Raw genomic sequence first — 22,399 nt, 5'->3', positions numbered from 1 at the left:
TTTTTTTTTTTTTTTTTAAACTGTCAGATGGACCCATTTGTGGCTAAACATTTTGCCACCATCTTTTAGATGGAACAGGGTTGTGGTGACTGGGGTGCAAAGAGGATTAAAGCAGGTCAGGACACCGCAGGTTCCTCTCAGAAGGAAACGTTACCTCTGCCACCTCCGTGGTGCCCAATACATGAGAAGGCCCCACGCACGTTACTCCTGACCTGGTGGGGCAGTGCACCAAAGTGTAACTTTCGCTCTGCAGACCCAAACTGTGGCTCCTTGTAAATACTAACAGCAACAACAACAAACAAACACATAGCTATAGTTTGATCTAGCAAAATGAGATATGAAGTACTTACATGAGACACAAAGGTAACAGGCACTAAATGAGGGCTCCCTTACACATTACAAGTTGTATGTTGATCTAATCATACTTTATTTGCAAGAACAATTTAAGGAGATGTAACCGAATCAGGCTCTACTCTTTCTAACCTATCAGTTTTTAGCACAACAGTGACAATCAATCAGCTCTGTGTCCTTCTTGATTCCTGTGTTCCTCCTTTGACTGACACTTGCACTTCTTGTGCAGTGAAGTGCTTGCCCTAGCAACCAGATGGGGAAGACGAAATAACAGAACCACAGAAGGTTGAGGTTGGAAGGGTCCTCTAGAGATCATCTAGTCCAACCTCCCTGCTCCAGCAGGGACACCCAGAGCACGTGGCACAGGGTGGCATCCAGGCGGGGTTTGAAGATCTCTAGAGAAGGAGACTCCACAACCTCTCTGGGCAGCTTGTTCCAAGGCTCTGTCACCCTCACAAGAAAGAAGTTCTTCCTCACGTGGAGATGGAACTGCTCACTTACACCCACTACCTCTTGTCCTGTCACCGGCCACCCCAGAGAAGAGCCTGGCCCCATCCTCCCTATAATCACCCATCAGGCACTTGAACAGGTTGATCAGATCTCCTCTCAGCCTTCTCTTCCCTAGACTAAATAGGCCCAGCTTATGAGTCTTTCCTCATAAGATAGATGCTCCAGGCCCTTAATCATCTTCGTGGCTCTATGTTGGACCCTCTCTAAGAAGCTCAATGTCTTTCTTGTACTGGGGAGCCCAGAACTGCACCCAATACTCCAGGTGCGGCCTCACCAGAGCTGAGGAGAGGGGCAGGATCCCCTCCCGTGGCCTGCTGGCAACATCCTCCTCATGCAGCCAGGATCCCACTGGCCTTCTTAGCCACCAGGGCACATTGCTGACTCATGGTTAACTTAATACCTTAATAAACTTAATTAATAAAATTAATAAAAATCCTGTAAAATCAACATATGCTTCTTCCCATCTGCAGCTGTTCTCAGATGTCTTGGGAGGAGTGCTCAGTATGCCTAAGACAAAGCAAGCTGTTGTAAAACAGCACACCGGCCCCTGTAAATAGAATACCTAGATCTCATTCTCCAAAGGAAAGACCAGATGGAGGAGAATGACCAGTTCCCATTGGTGGTGGTTTCTGTAGAAGATGTGCTAAATAGGAAATAAGCTTTTGTGAAAGGTTTTTTAGTGATGTCAGCTGAAAAGAAAGGCTATGTAAAAACCGAAAAAAAAAGTACAACAGGGAATACTTAATGCTGTTTTTGTTATGCAGCGTTTGGCTTTATGGTTGCCCTCCAATTGACTAAGTGGCAATTCACCAAATGCAGTCTAGGTAGACCCAGTGTCTCTGCTGAGACCAGACAAAGGCATAGTAAAGACAAAGCAGCACAGATATAAAACTACCATAGAGAAACAAGAATCCTTCTTGTAAGAAATATTCACACAGCTTCATATAGAAGCAATAAATTCAAAGATGCAGTCTCAGAGAAGTAGGTACAATGTCTGGATAAGGCTGAAGTCCTAACTGCTTGTTATCTTTCAACTTTTGTATTATAATTCTGGCAAATTCTTCTCCTTGGCTATCTGAGGTATCAAGCAGTTGTCGGACTTTTGATGTCCTTGTAGGTTTGGTACTTATAAGTTCATAGTCTTCTTTCATGAGTAAAAATCTTGATAGAAGAGCATCTAGTGACTGATTCAAACATGCTTCGGTCATCTGATCAATAATTTCTTCTCTTTTACTTTGGATCCATTGGTGAGCTACATTAGGTTGCATGGCTTCCAAAACAAAATCTGAGGCTGTAAAAAATTTTAAAATAATAATAATTAGTAATTAGCACTGTAACCATCTGTTAATTAATAGTGATGTAAAAATAATAGCAAACAAAAAACCAAAATGTTGAAAATTTTTTTTGGTGATAAATACCCAGCTTGGTAGTAAAAAGAAACAAGTTAACTATTTCAGTAAAAATCCCACTGGAAAGAGAAGTTTACTGAAAGTGTCTCTGTAAATTCCTCTATACCCTTTTCAAGCAGAGGGCTCATACAGTGAAACAGTGCAAGATCCTCATATTGCTAGAGCCCCACACCACAATAGGGACCTGCATCTGGTTCCAGATTGTGTGTAGATACTCTTCTGGATGGATGAAAAACCATCTGTCCTTTCTCATGGCATTTTTCGTTTGTTTCTTCTAGTGAAGAATGCTCTCTTTCTAAAAGCATTTTTTAAGTGAGTGCCTTTCTGAATAATCACTCACAGTCTCAGTCAAATATTTTCCATATTCTCAACTGCCCAAAGCAATCTTAATTTCTCTTAGTAATGATATGAATGAAGACTCCAAATATAACAAGTGTTCCACACACTTTATGTGTGTTTTTCACATCTCCTTTTCTTGTGCTGCAGTTGTACAGAAAAGGGAAGGGAACTTGTTTAATGGAACAAAGCATATGCCACTTCTCACAAAATAAAATTCCAGATTCCATCTGAGACAAGTTTCAAAGAGCAAATTTAGGTCATGATAGACATCTAGAAATATGAGGCATGTAAGACCAAATCACAGAATCCTTTAACTGTTGAAACTGGAACCAAATAGAGTAACTTTAGAGTGCTCTAAAGAAGGACTGTTAAATTTCATTACAGACATTTATTGAGAACTGTAACTTTCAGAAGAGGGCTAATGTGGCAGATCTTTACAAAGTTATCATGCAACCCATAAAATAAATAAATAAATAAATCACTGAATAATTCAGCATCCACTCAAGTTTCTTTTTGTTTTCATTCTTTGTAAACACATTTGTAATGGCTATTTGATACACAGAAAAACTGTCCAGTGATTCTCTACTAATGCTGAAGAGCATTACAGATGAGACAGCTGCTGCTTCTCTTTGCTCCATCTTTATTAATAGGCAAATGACAAGTCCACAGATCCAGAGAGTTCATAGACTGGAGGTAAGTGAGAGTTTAACCCATCTCTAGTGAACTTACTTTCCCAATCTGCTGGACTGCAGCTTTGCTAGAGCAGTAGGAGAAAGGGAAAATAATACTGGTGAACGGAATGGGAGAAAGCAGAACCAAAGCAGCAGTAATTAAAGTTGCTCAAATAAAAAAGTTAGGAACACAGGTACATGTATTTAAGTGAAATAATCTATCAATTTTACTCACTTTGGAATATATGGCTTTGAGGACATAATTATGTGCATTGTTTATTTGAAGCATGCTCTGTTTTCACTTTACAGATAACAACAGTTTTAGTTTCCATTTCACACAAGGATATATTCAATCAGGGGGTACATACTGTGGGCCTGGGAACTGTGTCAGTGTTTGCTATACCTGGGGGAGTTGGTGATGAGCGCAGCATGCACGGAGCAGAATTCGAGGCACTTGAAATACTCCTGTCAGATGAAGGAGAACATGTAAACGAATCCGTGTACGGATGCACGAGAAGTTTAGCGCTTTGGGTAACAGAAATATTTTCATCCATGCTCTGATTGCTGAGGGAGTGAAGATCTCCTGAATTTCCATCTAAAAAGAAAGAGCTGTATCACTTTTGTGTTCAAATAAAATACAAGCATCAGAGACTATTTAGAAGAATTACATAAAACAAATCCTGCACAACATAAATTCTCTTCAAATACATTATTCCTTGCACTTAGATTCTGAGTATATTTTTGCCCATTGATTCCTATCAGGTTTTGAGTGCTTGCTACTCTTTATGTTTTGCCTCATTTTAAAAGAACAAACATATCTGGTAAATGTGAACTTTAAAAAGCTCTGCTCTACACAAGATTTTGTAGGGACTGGAAGACCAAAAATGACTTCTCAAATCATTGGGAGAGGTAGCTAGGAGGTGGTGTGAAAGCTGACTAATTAATTTTGATGGATTTTGACAGTACAACAAAGGTTAAAAGACTAAGTGGAAGGAAACAACACAAAGGCCAACAGCGACATTCAGTGGGAGGCCAACAGAAGCTTTCACTGGTCTGTCAAGACAGCACAGGATTTCAAGGAAACTTCATGTGAACTTCGACAAAGAAAGAGGAAAAAATAGTATTATTAGATAGGAAGTTTAGTAGTTTCTATTTCCAGGATCAGGTCACATAAAAAGGTGATGATGGATATGAAGCAACAGGAGGGATGACTCAGAGAAGGGATGACAAACAGCCAATCAGCCACAAATTACATGGCATACGCCTAATTCTGTGAGCAGTTTTCATTACAGACTCTCATGGAATCACTTGTTAAAGAGCTTCAGAAAAAAAAAGGGATCTGAGATGCAGACATAGGAATTGAGATGAGCATCTAAAGACACAGTGAAGAAAGGCAGCTCCATGCACAACTCAGGAGTTACATATATATATATATCTCATGGGGGACCTGAAGGTAGATTCCTACATGAGGATGTTGACCTGTGAAAGAATGTGGCCACAAGTGGGAATGGGAATAGGTAAAGGTGAAATAAGTTACACCCTGATTATTAAAAAGGGGAACAGAAGCCCCAGTATAAGTCGGCGGGGCAGAACTATATACATATGATGCAGCAGATGACATATACTACATGAAAGAGAAAAGGAAGGAACAGCTCTGAGTGAAAAATCCCTTCATAAAAGGATTTTAAAAGATTCGCCTGGGATAGACTGCTACAGACCTCTAAACATTAGAGAGAAAACTACTGAGATTGTACCAGTAGGGAAGAACAGCCTTGACTAGTGACCGTGGCATAAAAAAATAGAAACACACTAATGAAACTGCAGAGGTTATTCAGAAAGAACAGGTTGACCTAGAAGACTGGAGAGACAGAAGTGGAAATTAGGTAGTACAAAATACAAGATCAAGATTTCTGCTTCAAGTTGGGGTTAATGATTTCAAATAGAGATGAGGGACAAACAAACTAGGTATTCTGCAACAAAGAATGCTTGCGAGAAAGAAAATATAAAATCCCAATATGTTTCAGGTAAAACTTTTATGACAAAATACTTCATAAAGCCTCTTTAATAATATTAAGTGGTCTGGAAGCCTTAGCTTAGTCATCTAAGCTACAACATACACAGGACCAGCAAGATACCAGGAGACTGAAGAAGCCAATTTTACAAATGGACTTCAGAACAGCATGTTCTTTTTACCTGGCAAAACAAAGGGTACAAAGGGATTACCAAGGGCCATTCAAGCTTAAAGCCCAAAACCAAGTAGGTGTAAACTGACTAAAAAAAAAAAAAAAAAAAAAAAAAAAAAAAAAGAGGCTGGAAGTTGCAAGTCAGTTTTTAATCCTGAAAAAACAAGTTCCTGAAAACGTTTCCTTATACTGTTAGAGGAAAAAAAACAACTCCACTAAAATATATAGTCATTAACTTCTCCCTTGGTGCCATGCCAAACTCATCTCTTGCCAAAAAACACTTGGGAACAGATTTTATTCTGGAACAACTGCTGAAAATATTTCTGAAGATTCACATAAGGGAAAAAAATTAAAAAGTTAGAATGCTGCTAAAAGTCTGCAGATAAAGAGTCCAAGTGAACTATTTGCTAGTAACAACAGAGACACAGAGGTACCTCTTCTTCTGTACTACCTGAAACAAATCACGCAACATTTAAACAGTTAAAGGAGACAACAGTTCCAAGCTTTTGATTTTTACTGTTCACTGTTTTACTGTTGCAATCTGCACCTTACACTTGATTTGATTCATTGTCACCGTCATGAATCTCCTGTTTTCCTAGAAAGAAAAATTTTTAGGACAAACTATAGCTAACTATATTGGCCAGAATAACAAGGACAGCACAGCTGCGTCCCACCAAATAAATTATGGAATATTATCTTCTGTGATCTCCCACAAAGAATTCAATGAAAGAACAAAGAGCGGAAACTATACAAAGAATCTCATATATTTTTTCTAGGCAGCACTCATATGAAAACAAGATCTTCTTGTCAACTATTTCAAAATTGACAGGGCTTACACAGGCATTGTGGCAATTCCATTGTTTCTGATTGCGGTTAGAAATAGATCACAGATCAATGCCATGACCAGAACTGCTCCCTTTCATTAGCCACTGATGTATTTTGTATGTGGACAAAATCATGGCTTTTATAATAAAAGATGAGCAGCTTGTGACAGTTTAACAGATTCATTAGTAAAATTTTTTTGATATGTATGTTGATAAATACTTGAGTTGAAAGGCAGTGGAACTTCAGTACACTTACTTGCTGCCATTTACTAACTCAAATCCCTCAAGTTTCTTATCTTTTGTATTCTCCCTGGAATTTCAGACTGCATTTTTATCTTTCTCATACATTAAGTATCTGCTCAGAATTGCAGATGTGTTGTAACAGGAGCTGCAGTGACACAGGATGTTTCATTTATTTGAAATATATAACTTTGCATCCTTTCAAAACGAAACAGTTAAATGCACATTTAGTTTCATACTGCATTGCTGTTCCATCTGTTTCCCATTGCATCTTGATGCTATGGAGGCATGTATTTTGATCCTCTGATGTCAGCAATACTTCAAAATTAAGTTTGTTTAGGAATTTTGCCAACTTTCATTCAACCTTTGGGACAAAAGATAATAACTGGAAAAGATCTGAGCCTATACTTTTCTGAAACTGTATCTTTTTTATTTATTGAAAGAGAAATGATCTAGAGGTCATTATTAGAAATTTTCAGTTTACTCAGCTGTTAGAGCCCCTCAGAATGTTTAGACTTTTAATTTTCAGGAGCACTTCACAAACAACTAACTAAACAAAGAGTCTGAAGGGAAAAGCAAACAGTGTCACTGCACTCCTTACCCTGAATATGAAAACTGAAGCTGCGAGGCATGGGGATTTACCAAGTGACAGAAAAAGAGAACTAATACACACTCCTTTTTTTTCAATCAGAGGACTAAACTTACAGAAATGAAATGCACTTCTTTTCTGACATAAACAGGAATCCAACTATCTAATGCACAAACACAGTGTCAAAATGGGAGCATAAAGTCACAACAGTAACTTAATTGATATGAAGTCATGAATGTCTCTACCTGATGAGAGGATATTGTACTTGGGAACAGACTTGTATGTTGATACGTCTGGAGGGATGCTCTGAAGAGGAAGTCCATCATATTGTATGGAAGCAGAATGCATTTCCTAAAATGAATCCAGTTATATAATAAAAATATATGTTAAATTGCAGTGATTTACAGAATACCTTCCCATCACTGTCTTTAGTTCCTAGAGTTTCAGTGCTCAATGGCTAGGAAAACTAAAATACAGTAAGACAGGAAAAAAACTACACATAATCCTAACATCTGTGTTTTTCCAAAGCTGACAGCCATTTTCTGTTATAGGAATATCAGTAAGAATTAAGAGAAGCAAGAAGATGAATCAAAATTTAAAAATAAATCTATATGATCCTATATAAGCAAGGTACAGGAAAGTGGAAGGAAGCAGAAGGCAATCTCTTGCAATGCACATTGCAGACCTGTGTGCTGCACTCCTCTTAGAAGGCATGCTTTCTCACACTTTGAGAATATACTGACTATGGCCTTCTTATTTCTTTTCACCCACCCTTTCCTATTTCCATCTATATGGTTATGCTTACATTGTAGCCTGACTCAGCCAATGCACTTTATGCCTTTCCTGACCGCATAAGGAGATAAACTGCAGAGCAATTCCCCGTACTAAATGAACCTCCTCTGCTGCCTTTTAAAGCTCTCAAGTTCTTCAGTGATGCTGAGATATCAAGAAAAGACCACATACAACATGTAAAATATTTACCTCTTGTGGATTAGGATTCAGGGGTATATTTAGAAATGTCTGATCTGCATTAGTTTTCTTTCCACTCTTGTGAATACACCGTGATTCATACAGGGACTGAAAGAGACATGTGTTATATTAACTTCTGGCTACAAGACAGGATGACAGGTCTGCACAAGCACGTGCTTAGATACAAGATTAGCCTAAAAATGTGGAATAACTGACAGATGAAATAACTTTTCCTGCAGTAAACAGAAGTTACCAACTCATTTTCTATCACTGTAACAAAAGCTCCTTACCTTTGATCTCTTTAGCAGAATTACTGCTTCCAGCATAGCTATTTCATCAAATGTTCTCAGGACTGGTTCAAGGTCTATCAAACATTCTAAATAAAAAAAAGAATAATTTGCTGAATGATTTAAAGTGGATAGTAAGCTTTCATGTTGCTAAAGCTTTGTAACATTTCAAAATGTGCTTTCTTAAATTTACAAATGATTTTCTCTATTGACACACATCAAAGTACCTATGTTGCTAAACAGAAGTTTTTGCTCTCACATGTTCAAAATGCAATAATTTTTCTAGCACTAAATGAAACCCTGTCCTGCAAAGAAGCCTGGGTACCCCAATACCAAAAGAGATCCAGGACTGTGCTATATTGCAAGCCTTACATTCCTGCAATGGATTGATGGGTTTGCAGACCCAGCAAGCCCGATTTGCTAATTGGGACAAAAGAGTACAAGACCTCAGAGAAGCTTGTTATGTGTCCCCTCCAGAAGAGGAATTCTAAAGAAAAATAAATAAGCAAAGAATAACAGAATCACAGAATGGTCAAGGTTGGAGGGGCCCTCTAGAGATCATCTAGTGCAACCCCCCTGCTCCAGCAGGGACACCTAGAGCACGTGGCACAGGATTGCCACACAACAAAATCCAGAACAGATGCTGCTAGGAAGGTACAAAGACAGTGATAGTCAAGGTGACATGACCTCCAGTGCATTCAATCTCCATACTCACCAAGAGCAGTATACAGAGGAACTGAGACAACTATTTACATAGGGGGGCATGTGACAATTCTGTAAACAAACAGCAAAGTGTGGCATTCTCCCTTTCTTTCCTAAACGTTTACAGAACTAGCATTTCAATTCCAAGATGACTTATTGTAGAAACAATGCTCAACTCTAAGAAAATCTAAAAAAGGCTAACAGGCTATTAGAACTTCTACCACTTGAGCATCAGCAATCCTGCAAAATACATTTGCAGCAATAACAATGGAATTTTAGTAACTTGCTTTTATTATTTATTCTAATTTTAACATAGTTTTCCCATAGCACATTTTTTCACTGTAATTTCTCAAGACATGTGGGATTCTTGTTTTCTTGCATCAGCTAAAACAAGGTTTGTAGGTCTGGCAGTCCACATCCAATACTGAAGTACAAGTATTGTTAATTTCTATTGGTTACTATCAAGTTGTAAATGTAAGTTCAAGACTAGAGTCATCAATGAATGCAGAGGAATGTAAAAGAGAGGAAGGGTACTCTTTGTCCCTTCTTTTATAAAAGGAACAGATGAATTATCCAAACTATTTAAAATTTATCTAAGAAAGTTAGGGTATTTTATTTACTGTGTTTTGGTAATTGCAAAATTTCCCATTCAGTGAGCTTTAGTTCCCTCAATTTTACAAAAATTTCTGTAGGAACTTAAATACCTACCTTGACTTCCACTTTCTTTTTATGAGAGTAAAGTAGAAAAAAAAAAAAAAAACAGGGAAAAGCATTTCACGTTCCATTCCAATAAACATAGTAGCAATCATAGAAACCAAGAGAGCTAACGCTCTACTGCATACCCCAGGCAATTACTCTTCAGTGTGACCACAGCCTTTTGTATTTCTTTGGCTATTTTTTGTTTGTTTTTGTTAATCAACACAGGAAAACTAGAAAGCCCAAGTAAATATTATGACACATTCATTTTTTGATTTTGGCAAATATTATGAATATATAGCATTTCAAATTAAACAAGCACAGCTAGACAGTTACATGTCACAGCTTTGACATATGGGAATCACACCAGCACCAAAAAGAGCAAATTTTGCATTTGAAGATTGGCAATTACTTTCTGCCAATTTGTGGCACTACCTTTACTCAATAGTCAAACACAAGCCAAAAGTCAATGGAAAATTAAGAAGCTGCTCACACTTTCAAACGAAAAAAAATGGCCAGCAGTGTCCCCCAGGGGTCAGGCCTTGGTCCAGTCCTGTTCGATTTATTCATCAATGACCTGGATGAAGGCACAGAGTGCTCCCTCAGCAAGTTTGCTGATGATACCAAACTGGGAGGAGTAGCCGATACCCCAGAGGGCTGCGCTGCCATCCAGAGGGACCTGGACAGACTGGACAACTGGGTGGTGAAAAACCTCATGCAATTCAACAAGGCCAAGTGCAAGGTCCTGCACCTGGGGAGGAATAACCCCAGACACCAGTACAGGCTGGGGACCGACCTTCTGGAGAGCAGCTCTGCAGAGAGGGACCTGGGTGTCATGGTGGACAACAAGTTGACCATGAGGCAGCAGTGTGCCCTCGTGGCCAAGAAGGCCAATGGAATCCTGAGGTGCATTAAGAAGAGCGTCTCCAGCAGGTTGAGGGAGGTGATCCTGCCCCTCTACTTAGCCCTGGTGAGGCCGCATCTGGAGTATTGTGTCCAGTTCTGGGCCCCACAGTACAAGAGGGATGTGGAGCTGCTGGAGAGAGTCCAGCGCAGGGCCACAAGGATGATCAGGGGCCTGGAACATCTGCCCTATGAGGAGAGGCTGAGGGAGCTGGGCCTGTTCAGCCTGGAGAAGAGAAGGCTGAGAGGGGATCTAATCAGTGTCTATAAGTACCTCAAGGGAGGGAGTGAAGAGGATGGTGCTGGCCTCTTTTCAGTGGTGGCCACTGACAGAACTAGAGGTAATGGCCACAAACTGAAGCACCAAAAGCTCCACATGAACTTAGGGAAAAAATTCTTAACAGTGAGGGTGACAGAGCACTGGAACAGGCTGCCCAGAGAGGTTGTGGAGTCTCCTTCTCTGGAGATCTTCAAAACCCGCTTGGACGCAGTCCTGTGCCACGTGCCCTAGGTGACCCTGCGTGTGCAGGGGGGTTGGACTAGATGATCTCTAGAGGTCCCTTCCAACCTTAAGCATTCTATGATTCTATGATGAAAGCTGAAAAGCATATGAGAAAGCTTAGTGTATTATGGGCTCAACCACAGATCCTGCTGATTACCAGTTAGAACAATCAAACAAATAGAAATTTAGAACATTCTAGATTAAGTATCAGCAAAAAAAAAATTATACCAACACCAAGCAAACGCAAGGTGAAGTCACTATAGCCCGTCTGATGAGCAATAATTTGCTGATGTATTCAGCAGATTGCTCATAATCTCTGTGTTCACTCTATGCTTCACTTTTTTTTCCACTTAGAACAAAATCTGCCCTTCAAAAATAAACAAAACATGCAGTTCAAGTAGTTAAACAAACCATGTTACTTTTCCACAGGAAATTACAGACATAGCAAATGCAAAAGGCTGCAGCTAACAAGTAAGTTTTATGGCACATACACAGTTTCATTCATAAATGTCTGTTTACAGACAATATGGAAAGAGACAAGCATCTTAACACATGACGTTTATTCATGACTGTCCTGATGTAACTTTTGATGTCTTTACCATTTCCCTTTTGCGTCTGCAACAGTGCTCCCTAAACAATGCATTAGTCAGAAATCTGGCAACTTATTTTTTGTTTTTTCATTATGCAAAGTAAACTCACTTAAGAATGATGGTCTCTCATCTGGGTTTTGTGCCCATCCACTTGCTATCAGTCTTGTGACGAGCGCTCGATGAGGAATGTCCACTGACAAACTTTCTTCACTTAAATCTAGCCGCTGTCCTTGTGACACACTATACATTATCTGCAAGGGGTTTATAACTTCTGTCAAAATAGATATCGTGCGTTCATTAGAAATATATGCAATAAAAATAGTTTATTACAGGAGTAATAGTTTAGATTGCTGAACTATAAATACTATGCTTGCAAAAGAAAGCAGTGTTCCTTTTTACAAAAAAAGAAAATGTATTTTGAATTTATGAAACAATATGACACTTGAAAATTAGAGAATTTAATTTGAGAAATAACTCAAACTGATATTTAACAGACTTAGAAGCTGAATGATGACAAAGCAATCCCTGAAATGAAGTTCTTGGGTGCCAAAGTGTCAGCATTAGTTTTATGCAAGGCCAGGAAAATAAATTAAAGGATATGTTCTTACCTTCGAAAGGTTGTTTCCTTGCCATCACTTCCCACATAATAATTGCATAGCTGTTTAAAGCATAAGAAGTATAAAATACATTATTTTAAATTGCAACATGATAAAGCAATGAGCTCAACTTTACATTTTACTAGAAACAATCCACTAAAATGATCCTGCAAGTTACACCCTGCAGTGCCTACAGCTAGCCACAATGATGGCCCAAATGCACGAGAGCTCGCGGAGTACTACAGGGACCAGTTCAAGATTTTAAGCACAGGAAACTTACATGGAGCCAAGTGCCCCTTCCAAAACTGCTCCCGCCCTGTTCAGTTGCACACAGTGAATTACATATAGAGTAAAATACACAACATGCGGTTTTATCAGTAGATAAAGATGTCACTTCACATCGCAGATAAAGATGTCGCAGCATTTGCTTTAGCAAAGAAACTCTTGGAAGGGGCACCCACACCTGGAGCTGACTGAGTGAAGACACCTCTGCTCATACACAAAAATAGAGACAAATTTTCCTCTCACATCAGCTGCAGTGGGAAGCGCCTCAGTGCATGCCTTTCTTTTCCACCTCTAGGAGAACAACTGCACTCTTCAGTTATCACAATATATTAATCAAAAGGTGTCTTTAGAAAGGCTTTATATGCCAATTTTGTGTAGAGGTTATATTTAATTGTCTCAAAGCTTTGTATAATTTAACAAGTACGAGCTAGTGAGAAAAAGAATTTAACTCACACTTAAAATCAATCATTTAATTAAGCCTTCCTAATCACTTATTCAATCATCTGTGATTTGTGTCATAAAATTAATCCTTGTTAGAAAGACTGTTTTTCATGTAGTCCTGACAAGTTCAAGAATAAAGATTTGTCATTGCTAATTGTTATTTTTAAAAGTATTAATACTGCATTTTTGAAAGATTTTTTTCCTTAAGAAAGATCCTAACCCACAAGGTAGTTATAACATCTCAATAATATTTAGATTTTATTTGCTGCAAACAGTTAACTGGCCATCCAGTCTTTCATTCAGTTTGAAATCTCTCTATAATTAAACATGATTCTCTCCATTCTACAACACTGCAGCAAATCACCTCCCTTTACATTATTCATGTTCTCCTTTATTATTTCCTCCTCATAGCATCTCCCTCTGCTACTAAGCACAGATTTTTCTATATGACTTTCCTGGTAATCTTTTCCTTCACTATCTCTCTACAACCATTTGTCTTCCAGTCCTGAATGGTCATTAGCTCCTTATACTGTTTACTTAATTCCTTTTCTCACTCTTTTCAAATAATCTCTTTCCTTTCTGATTTAACTGTTTACTACATTCCTCCTATTATCTTTGCTTACTTCTTCCCATTCAGTTCCACACAACTTTTTTCTAACCAACCTTTTCTCTTTCCCATCTCTGTATGGGGTATTCCTTAACACACCAGCCATACTTCAAATCCCCTAAAGTCAAGAGCCAGAAGAGATGACTTTTAAGACACTACACTTCATGGACATACCATCAGCCTTTTTCAATGTCATCATAGACCACATTTTCTCCTTAAAATGTGAGGAAAACAGGTATATTAACCTCCTCTTTCTTCAGACAGAAATGCCAAAGACCTTTGTGTGCTCCTTAGGTGATAATTAAAAGACTTAATGCTCTTTCCAGCAATCAATAACTCCCCGAGAGACTGGCTCATATCTCCCTAAAATACAATCCTGCCAAATTTAGCTGGATCTAAAGGTAGTGGAGCGCAACAGAGAGATGCTTTGTCACAGCGATATTCCTCTTCTAGGCTGCTAAGTCCCCACCTCCCCATGACAGCTCCCTGCAGGATTTTTCAGATCATCTGGGCTCTCTGAATCTCTTCAAATAAGCTGATCATTCCTCTAATATCACCTGTTTAATAGAAGCAGACACTATTCCACTACTTCCAGATACTGCTCAGCAGAGCTGAAAGAAGCAGATCTACCCAAACTTTCATAAAGTTATTCCTTTAGTGGGTATCTGACTATACATCCCCCACCACCATTACTTGCTTTTTTTTCCCCTCTAACTCCCTTCCAAAAATGTTCTTCTTTCCCACAAATATATGTTGCAAATTATGTCACTGATGTGCATTAAATACAAGGGTATGTGAATAGAAACAAGGTTTTTTCCTCCCGACGTTGTCACGCGAGAGCAACACAAGGTACCTGTAGATATCATGTTTTACACTCGCACGTGTTTTCTGGCTGGGGGTGTAATTTTCAGGTGGCATGTAGATAATCGTCCCTCCTTCTGGCAAGGACATTTCACTGCGTGATTGTGACATAGACACCACACGCCATTTTGACAAGCCAAAATCTGCAATCTAGAAAACACAAAACTGTTGTTCAAGAAGAAGGATAACTGGGTTAATCTATTTTCTTGTTGCTGTTGCTTGTTTGCTTTGCCTGTTTTTTTAATTCTGGAAAAAAAACACCTGAAAGAACTACTAGTTTGAGGACCTTAGCCTGACATGTATAAGTATGTCATTGTCTTAGCAACAGAAAACACTACCTGCAATTCAGAAAACATTCCCAATTCATTATTTATTTATTATTGCTACACTGCCCCAGCTTCTTGATCTTTTAAGGAAAGATTTCACTGGAGAATTTACTGTGAGTTTCCATCCTGTCTGAAGAACTGTTCCAAAAAAATCACTTTCTTTCATTAAAAACAAGTAAACAGAAAGCCACTGTGCATTTCTAGTGCCCCTGGTTGTGAGGAAAAAACACATATTTAGCACAAATCAAAACAGCCCTACATATTTGACCCTGCAGACGTCCTGAGACAGTTGCTCTTACAGATTCAGGGTAGGGCAGTCAGGGGGGATAAGATGTTATCTCCCAAACTATTGAACATTTATCTGGAATTAGCAAAATTGTTATTCTGAAATTCTGGCCTGTAAAAAGTCACCTAAAGCATTTGCTTACGATGAGCTCTGCAGCTTTCCTAAAGCCATCTCTTTGTCACTTCCTACAGGGCCTACTGCACTCCCCCATAAAGACTTACTTGACCTTAATCTGCATTCCCAGACATCAACAAGTCAGGGAGCAGAATGACACACTAGGCTAAAGGTAGGGAAGAGGAGCTGGAGGAATAAACCAGCACTGTGAGCTGTGAAGAGTTCAGCATATCAGGAAAAAAAAAGATGTATTAAGAGCAAAATGATTCTGAGCAAAGTTGCCTCTGGGAGCACTGCCATATTTAAGATGACAGTAATAAATCTTCTGGAGAGTGTGCAAACAAAATCCATAGTAACAAACAAACTTTCATCTTTACAACTCAGTTTTGTCAGGGTAACTTCCTCCCTGTAGCTGTTCAGGTCTCCTTAGCAGATGTGGAACACAGAATTGCTCTAAAATGTTATTAATTTTATACACTTATACACCTCTTTCCATACAACACATATGATAATCTTCCTTATATGTCCTGTCAGCTGTACTAAATTAGACAATCTTGCTTCACCCCACACAGAACCTTAAAAACTGACTTCCAGAGATTTTTGTTTCATGTGTAGAAACCATTAGGATAGGAAATTTGAATTTCCTTTTCATTACAAAAGTACACAGAGTTAGCCAATTCCCTTCTTTTGTTCTAGCAGAGCTGCTGTTCATGCACGGTCAAGCAGGTACAGGATAGCACCTGTGCTAATAGGGATGGAAAAAAAAATATGTGCATTAAAAAAAATGACTTGGAGCGGTTCCCCCATCAGGTTTATCAGGAAGCTCCAGAGTTGGTGATGCCAGCAGAGGGAGGAGAGACCTGCTGAGGGTGTGAGTGCAGAGGAAGCTGCGTAAGCTGCCCTGCTGCCAAGAACAACCTCTCTGGAATGGAGGCCTCTGAGTAGTTACTATTAGGAAATCAGCACTGGACATTTGCTCAGAAGACTTACAAACTAGCCCGCGTGGTGATGTTAGCCACTGAAGCACAAACCAAACGCAAGGCATCTCTCCATGTCACAAATGTAAAAACAACAAAAGCCTCAAACTGAAATTATGGAATTTTCTCTCTGTTACTTTCGATCTCTTTTTCATATTAGGGCACTGAGAGTATAAAAGGCAAATTTAAGCTTTTAAAATAACATTGTTTCTCCATGCATGTTTGTTTGCTCTAAGAGAAATTACACAGGATGCTCAAGTTTCAGTTAGGTTATACATACTCCTATACTACACGCTAACAGCATATGCACTTATTGCATGGTAAATATCAAATGGCATTAACTTTAGAACTTGGTACCACTGTCCTCCAGGAGAAATCTGACAGGCAGCAACACGTCTGTTTTCTACTCAGAAAGGGACCCCTGGAAGGGGTGCATACAGAGTGTCTCTACTAGTGAGTATCAGACACTTTTACGGCACGAAACCCCAAATTCTGGAGACTTTGTCTTTTTAGATGGATCAAATCTACACTTGAGCAGGACAGAGATTTTTAAAGAAACTGGAAAGTTCTGTCTGCAAGGATGAACCAAAAACCCTGGCATATAATTAAGTCCTCTTCACACAGTCATGTCCTTACTGCTCCTCCTCTGCAATAGTTAAACACTTTGGCTCATTTTGGATGCTGAAGAACAAAATAATGAAATAGCTTTACCTTAACATGAAACTCGTCATCCAGTAAAATATTCTGGGTCTTCAAGTCGTGGTGCAGCAATGGAGGATTCATGTTGTGCAAATAGTTTACTCCCAAAGCAATTTCATACAGGATTCGGAATCTCAGGCACCAGGGAATGTCAGGATACACATCCTTCTAGCAAAATTAAACCACAGAACCAAGACATAATTCTCTGTTCTCATCTAACAACTTAATACAGACTGTTAAAATAAGAAGAAAATGAGATGCACAACCAGTTACCTTTTGAAGTACACATTATGCCAACTCCTTAAAAAGTATAACTGGGATGTATAACTCCCACAGGAAGTTTGTGACCGACAAGTCACGAGTACCATCCAAAGGAAAGCAAAAATCATATATTCAGATGACACTGGGGGGTATAGAGGGAGGAGGGGAACAGGACATGCTAGGCCAAAATCCCACCACATGTCACTCTACAGGCAGAACTCAACTCAAATTTATTGAGTTTATTTACATGTCTTTTCCAGCTATTGCAAAACCAACCAAAAAATTAGCTTTGGAAACATATGAACACCAAAAAATGCAGGAATTTTATACATTAAAGTTGACAGTGATGACTTAATGAAAGCTACACAGCTGAGCTCTCTAAGGCACGAGGCACTGCCTGAAGGTAGAGAAGAGGTACAGTGCTATGGAGAGAACTGCAGTAGCTTTAACCTAGAACACCGGATGCTTAGATCAAACCACCAGAAGTAACCAAGCGCTCAGCACAAGCTGAAACCCTCCTGAGAGCAAGATCCAACAGAAATGTACATATCTGCCTAGATTTGCAAATACAGAGTCAAACAGTCTATTATTTTTTTAAAAAAGGTCAACAAACAAGTGGAAAAAATACATCTTTTTGTGATGTTTATAAGGCTGATATTCCTGAAACACAGACTGAAGTTGCTATTTCCGTTTTAAAATGGAGAACAACAGGGATTTTTAAAGTGGTTATATATAATAATTCATCATTGAGCCTGTTATAGAGCAGAGAATTAAATGAAAGAGTATAATAAAAGGTTTCAGTTGTCTTTTTGGAGAACAGAAATTCGAAGCAATGAAAACCGAGGCTTATTGTTCTTTAATTTGAAGTACTATTTAACTTTACTCTATTCCTTTCCTTAAGGATGGGAATCTCAGTCGATTTGAGCGAACCAGGGATTGTATTTAAGAGCTTTAAGTAAACTTACCCCGTGTAAAAGCTGGTTTAATGATCCATTGGTCATGTACTCTGTTACTATCCCCAGAAATTCAGGCTCATTGCAAATTCCTAAAATTGGCAGGATATAACTGAATCTGGCTTTGTGCAGTATCTCTGCTTCTTTCAGAAGGTGGTTTCTATCACTTAAAAAGAAAAGGAGGGATTACTGTGCTAACACCAGAAAATTCAAAGCGATTGCAAGGTTCATTAAATTTGCTTTCTCTAATTATATTGGTGCATGCAGTATGATCATCCTTCCAAATTTACTTCCTACTACACTAATTTTATAACAAGATACTTGAAAGCAAATTAGAATCTGCACAAGCAGGCACACGATAGCTTCTTCAGTTTTGTTGTACTGCACGATTACCTCTCATTTCCACACGTTTCACCCATGTTTCAAGTAAATGAGGACACAACCAGAACTCCAACTTTCACCGTCCTGCGTAACCAAAATGACAGCAACATTTAACTATTTTTATCCCATTTTACTGCCCATCTTCAAACACTGAGTTTTCACAGACTGTTAGTCTACTATAAAATGGAGATTTTAATACTTAGCTCACAGTTCCCCAGTCGTTTTAACTCAGTGCACACTGATGCATACTAAAATAACATAAGCTAAAGGAATACAGTTTCCGTTTCTGAAGGAAATGGAATGCTGAAGCATGCTTCGTTGTTACATAAAATATTCTTTTAGACTGGGTTTTACCTAATTATACAGAGAGCATATTGAAGCTGACACCTGAGTTTGCTGGTGTAAATGTTGTTTGCTAAGGCCAAGCCTCCTCATAAATGTGAACTGATGCCTCTTTCAGAGGTGTAAATAAACCTTGCAGCGTATGAAAATAAGCAGCTGAAATGTTATTTAAAACTAAGTAATAGTAAAGTTATATTCCTAAGAATAATAAAGACATTTTGGGGCATGTTTTACATCTCAAAAGTTCTTGGAACATACAGGTTATTAATAGTAACGATACTTGGACTAAGAAAGATAATTCTAAGAAAGGGAAGATTTACATTTTACATCACTGGAGCCTGGCACGGGGATACCCAAATACTGGACTATTAGAGCACATCCAAGATGAACCATTTGGATGCACACAGTGCATGTGTGTAAGGACGTGCTCAGCACAGTCCTGTGCCACCATGGTTATATGCCTTCGAGGCGAGAGCTGGGTTATGTGGATGCAGAGCACAGGCATTCCAGCCTGTCCCGAGCTGCCACTGCAGATCTAGGCCTCACAATCAAAAGAAAAGAACTAAACCCAGAGAACTAAATCTTGCTTCTTTCCTGATGGAAAAAAATAATGGGGCTATGCAAAATTGTTGGTTCTTGAGCAGGTAGGAAACAGAAGGCAACATATCTTCAAGATAGGAAAAAAGGCAAAAAATAGGTTCCTATTACACAAAACTCTAGAAGACTCTAGAGATGATCAGAGCGAAAAGGCAGGCCTCAAGAAGAGCCTAGGGCACAACTCTCTCCCTCTGATAAAGTTGAGGCTAGGGAAAGCAGGGGTTTTCCCGGGCTCCGAGGCAGCTCCGCACGAGTTTCTGCCGCCAGGGGAAGCGCGTTGCGACACCCCGAGCTTTGCGGGGCGCAGCGCGGGCCGCGGCGGCCTCCGAACAGGCTCCGCGGCCGGGCCGGGCTGCGCAGGCGTCCTCGGATGGAGCTGCCGCCCGCGCCAACTTCCCCTTCCCGCCCTGCCCGGCCTGCGAGGCGGCGGGCGGCCTCCTGCTCCCGCCGCTTCGGGCTCCGCGTTTCCTGCGGCTCTCGGTTATTCTCGTGGCGCCTCCGAGCTCCGCACGGGTTGACAACACTGGGCTGTCGTCACTGCCGCCGCTCCCCTGTGGCCAGGATTTCGTGTCACACTGATCTAAATCCTAGCAAAGCCACAAAATGGCATTTACTCTTCTTCTCCAGCCAAGCTGGGTGGATAAGTACTATATTCCTGCTAAGTGGGGATTTAAGCAGATCATTTCAAGAAATAAATAAACAAATAAATAAGTGGAGTTTTCTGCAAGGGAAAAGGCCACTAGAAACACGGCATTGAGATTCCACTTCATTTTATGACGTTCTCAGAGATGAACCTGGGGAGCAAGAGGCCGCCCGACTCCAAACAGCTCCTCTTACACTTGAGCGTATGGACTCAAAAACCCACAAGTTTTCTGGGCTAACCTACCCGAAATGTTTAACCTTCCAGGGCAACCCCACGGCCCCTCGCACACGCGGCGAGGCCGCCCGCCCGCGCCCTCCCTCCATGGGCCCCCGCGCCCCGGCCCCGCCGTTACCTCTCCAGCAGCGGCCCCTGGAGGCACTTGAGGGCCACCGGGACCCGCCAGTCGGCGTGGCGCGCGGCCGACACGGTGCCGTAGGCGCCGCGGCTCAGGAAGCGCAGGTCGGGCAGCTTGTTGGAGGGGATGGCGGGCAGGGCGCAGCTGAGCGCGCCCTCCCGCCCGCCGCTCATGGTCGCACGGCGCCGCGGCCCCTTCCGCGGCCGGGGCCTCGCTGCCCTGCCCGGCCCGGCCCCGCGGCGGGGCGCGGCGCGGCCTCTTCCCGCCCCTGCCCGCGGCCGCCCCGGCCCCGGCAGCCGCGGCCCCGCCGAGTCGGAGCCGCCTCCACGGGCGGCGGGAGGTGGGGAGCTGCCGCTGACTCACTTCCCGATACCGCCCTCATTTATTCAAGTATTTATTTCTTTTTCTCCCAAGCGAAGCCGCTCGGCGGCTCTTCCCGTTTCCAGGGGAGGCCAAGGCGCCCGCCCGGAGGAGGAGATCTCCCCGCTGCCCCCGGCACGGCCGTGACACGGTGACAGGGGCGAGGCGACACGGCGCCGTGCACCAAACATGTCGCCGCCTTTCAAGGCTTGACGTTATTGTAAATCCGTGCTGTCTGCTCCCCGCTTTCTCCCTATTTTTTCTTAAATATCCAATACCACAGCATTAGTAACTTTCTGTTGGTCACTCATATAGAAAAGTCTCCACTTTTCCTACATTCAGCCATAATTTTATTCTGTATCCTTCAAAAATGCTAGTTTGTTCCCAGGAGAGTGATCTTTATGCACTGCGGTGCACAAGTTTTACATATATATCCAGCTGATGTTCGTGCCCCTGTCTTTGCTGAGCACACAAGTGCTATTACTAACTACGCTGCCTTGATGTCTAAGCAAGATTTCCTTCCTTAAAGAAAGCGATACGCAGTACACGCCACCTGTGGGCATATACTACAAAAACACTGAGCAAAGACACCGTATGTACCGTGTCTCCCATGAATGTCACTTTCCTGGGAGCTGTAAGACTCTTTCCAGAAAGTTAATTGCATACTTGACTGTCACATGTTTTTGCTAAGTTCATATTTATAACCAAAAAAAAAAAAAAAAAGGAAATGTGATTTAAGAGGTGGCAGAGCAGTCTTCTATTTAACTTGTTTAGATGTATAATTAGATTGTTTTTTTGCAACTTGCAATTTATATATGTCTTCTACTGTTTCTAAAGAGCCCACTGCTTTCCAGAGGCAGCAGTAGATTTGGCATCCAGCAGGTTGTGTGACATGGGTTTCACACAGCAGTGGATCAATTCCAGGTACCCGAGTGAGCAGAATTAACTTCATTTTCATCACAGAAAAGGAGAACAGGACGAGTACCGGCTGCTTTGAGTCCTTGGGAGTTAAGCCAGAGTTTGAAAACGTGGTTTTACCAGGAGGGTTGGAAAGGGAAGAGGAACTCCACGCAGGATTGTCAGCTCCGTCATGTTGCGCTGTGCTGAGCTGACACACTGAATCGAAGTTCCAGAAAAAGGGTAAATTGGTGGCTTGGGATTCCCAAGAGAAAGAGGGTTAGAAAGGGAAAATTAGAACCAAACATTACGGCATTGGGAAACCCCCTTATTTTTCTTCAGTATTTTTAAAAGTATTCTGCCAGATATGTTAAATGGCTTTATAGGTGGGTTAGGATTTCATAATTATGTGGCATAAATTGCTGATAAAATATTTGCAGTGCAGATTAAAGCTTTCAAATACTAATTTGAGATTCTGCTGAAATTTAAGATTATAAAAGTTAAAGATAGCATAATGTCAACTCAAGTTTTGTGTTTGGTATTGGGATTTCTAGTGTAATTAAGGTCTGCATAATTAAGGTTAGGTCAGGTCTGTGCACACACTGATGGTGTACGGGAAAGCCGTGTAGCAACACCTTTTGACTGTGTTTCCA

The 22,399-nt window shown here is 40.6% G+C and overlaps 1 protein-coding gene across 1 annotated transcript; it reads right to left on the bottom strand.

The window, feature by feature from the left end:
• Positions 1 to 1,777: 1,777 nt before the first annotated feature.
• On the bottom strand, positions 1,778 to 20,670 carry RIPK2 (receptor interacting serine/threonine kinase 2). The gene is made up of 11 exons (XM_088537015.1): positions 20,487 to 20,670; positions 18,184 to 18,337; positions 16,970 to 17,125; positions 14,548 to 14,705; positions 12,374 to 12,423; positions 11,875 to 12,036; positions 8,376 to 8,461; positions 8,098 to 8,193; positions 7,362 to 7,467; positions 3,684 to 3,875; positions 1,778 to 2,146 (listed from the first exon to the last, which is right to left on the bottom strand). Exons 1-11 carry the CDS (start codon positions 20,660 to 20,662, stop codon positions 1,821 to 1,823), a joined length of 1,662 nt encoding a protein of 553 aa, XP_088393141.1. The 5' UTR covers positions 20,663 to 20,670; the 3' UTR covers positions 1,778 to 1,820.
• Positions 20,671 to 22,399: the final 1,729 nt, after the last annotated feature.

The sequence above is a fragment of the Tinamus guttatus genome, unplaced genomic scaffold, assembly GCF_059628265.1.
Source record: "Tinamus guttatus ecotype Peru unplaced genomic scaffold, ASM5962826v1 Tinamus_guttatus_pri_ptg000713l, whole genome shotgun sequence".
In the NCBI taxonomy this organism is placed as follows: Eukaryota; Metazoa; Chordata; class Aves; order Tinamiformes; family Tinamidae; genus Tinamus; species Tinamus guttatus.
The sequence above is the reverse complement of the archived record's forward strand: the minus strand, read 5'-3'. Positions and strand labels throughout refer to the sequence as shown.

Coding starts and splice junctions, on each gene's coding strand:
- RIPK2 (XM_088537015.1), bottom strand. CDS start 20,662: ATGAGCGGCGGGCGGGAGGGCGCGCTCAGCTGCGCCCTGCCCGCCATC. Junction 12,037..12,373: donor AAGGAAACAACCTTTCGAAG/GTAAGAACATAT, acceptor CTATTTTGACAG/AAGTTATAAACCCCTTGCAG. Junction 3,876..7,361: donor GTACAATATCCTCTCATCAG/GTAGAGACATTC, acceptor CTTTCTTTTTAG/ATGGAAATTCAGGAGATCTT.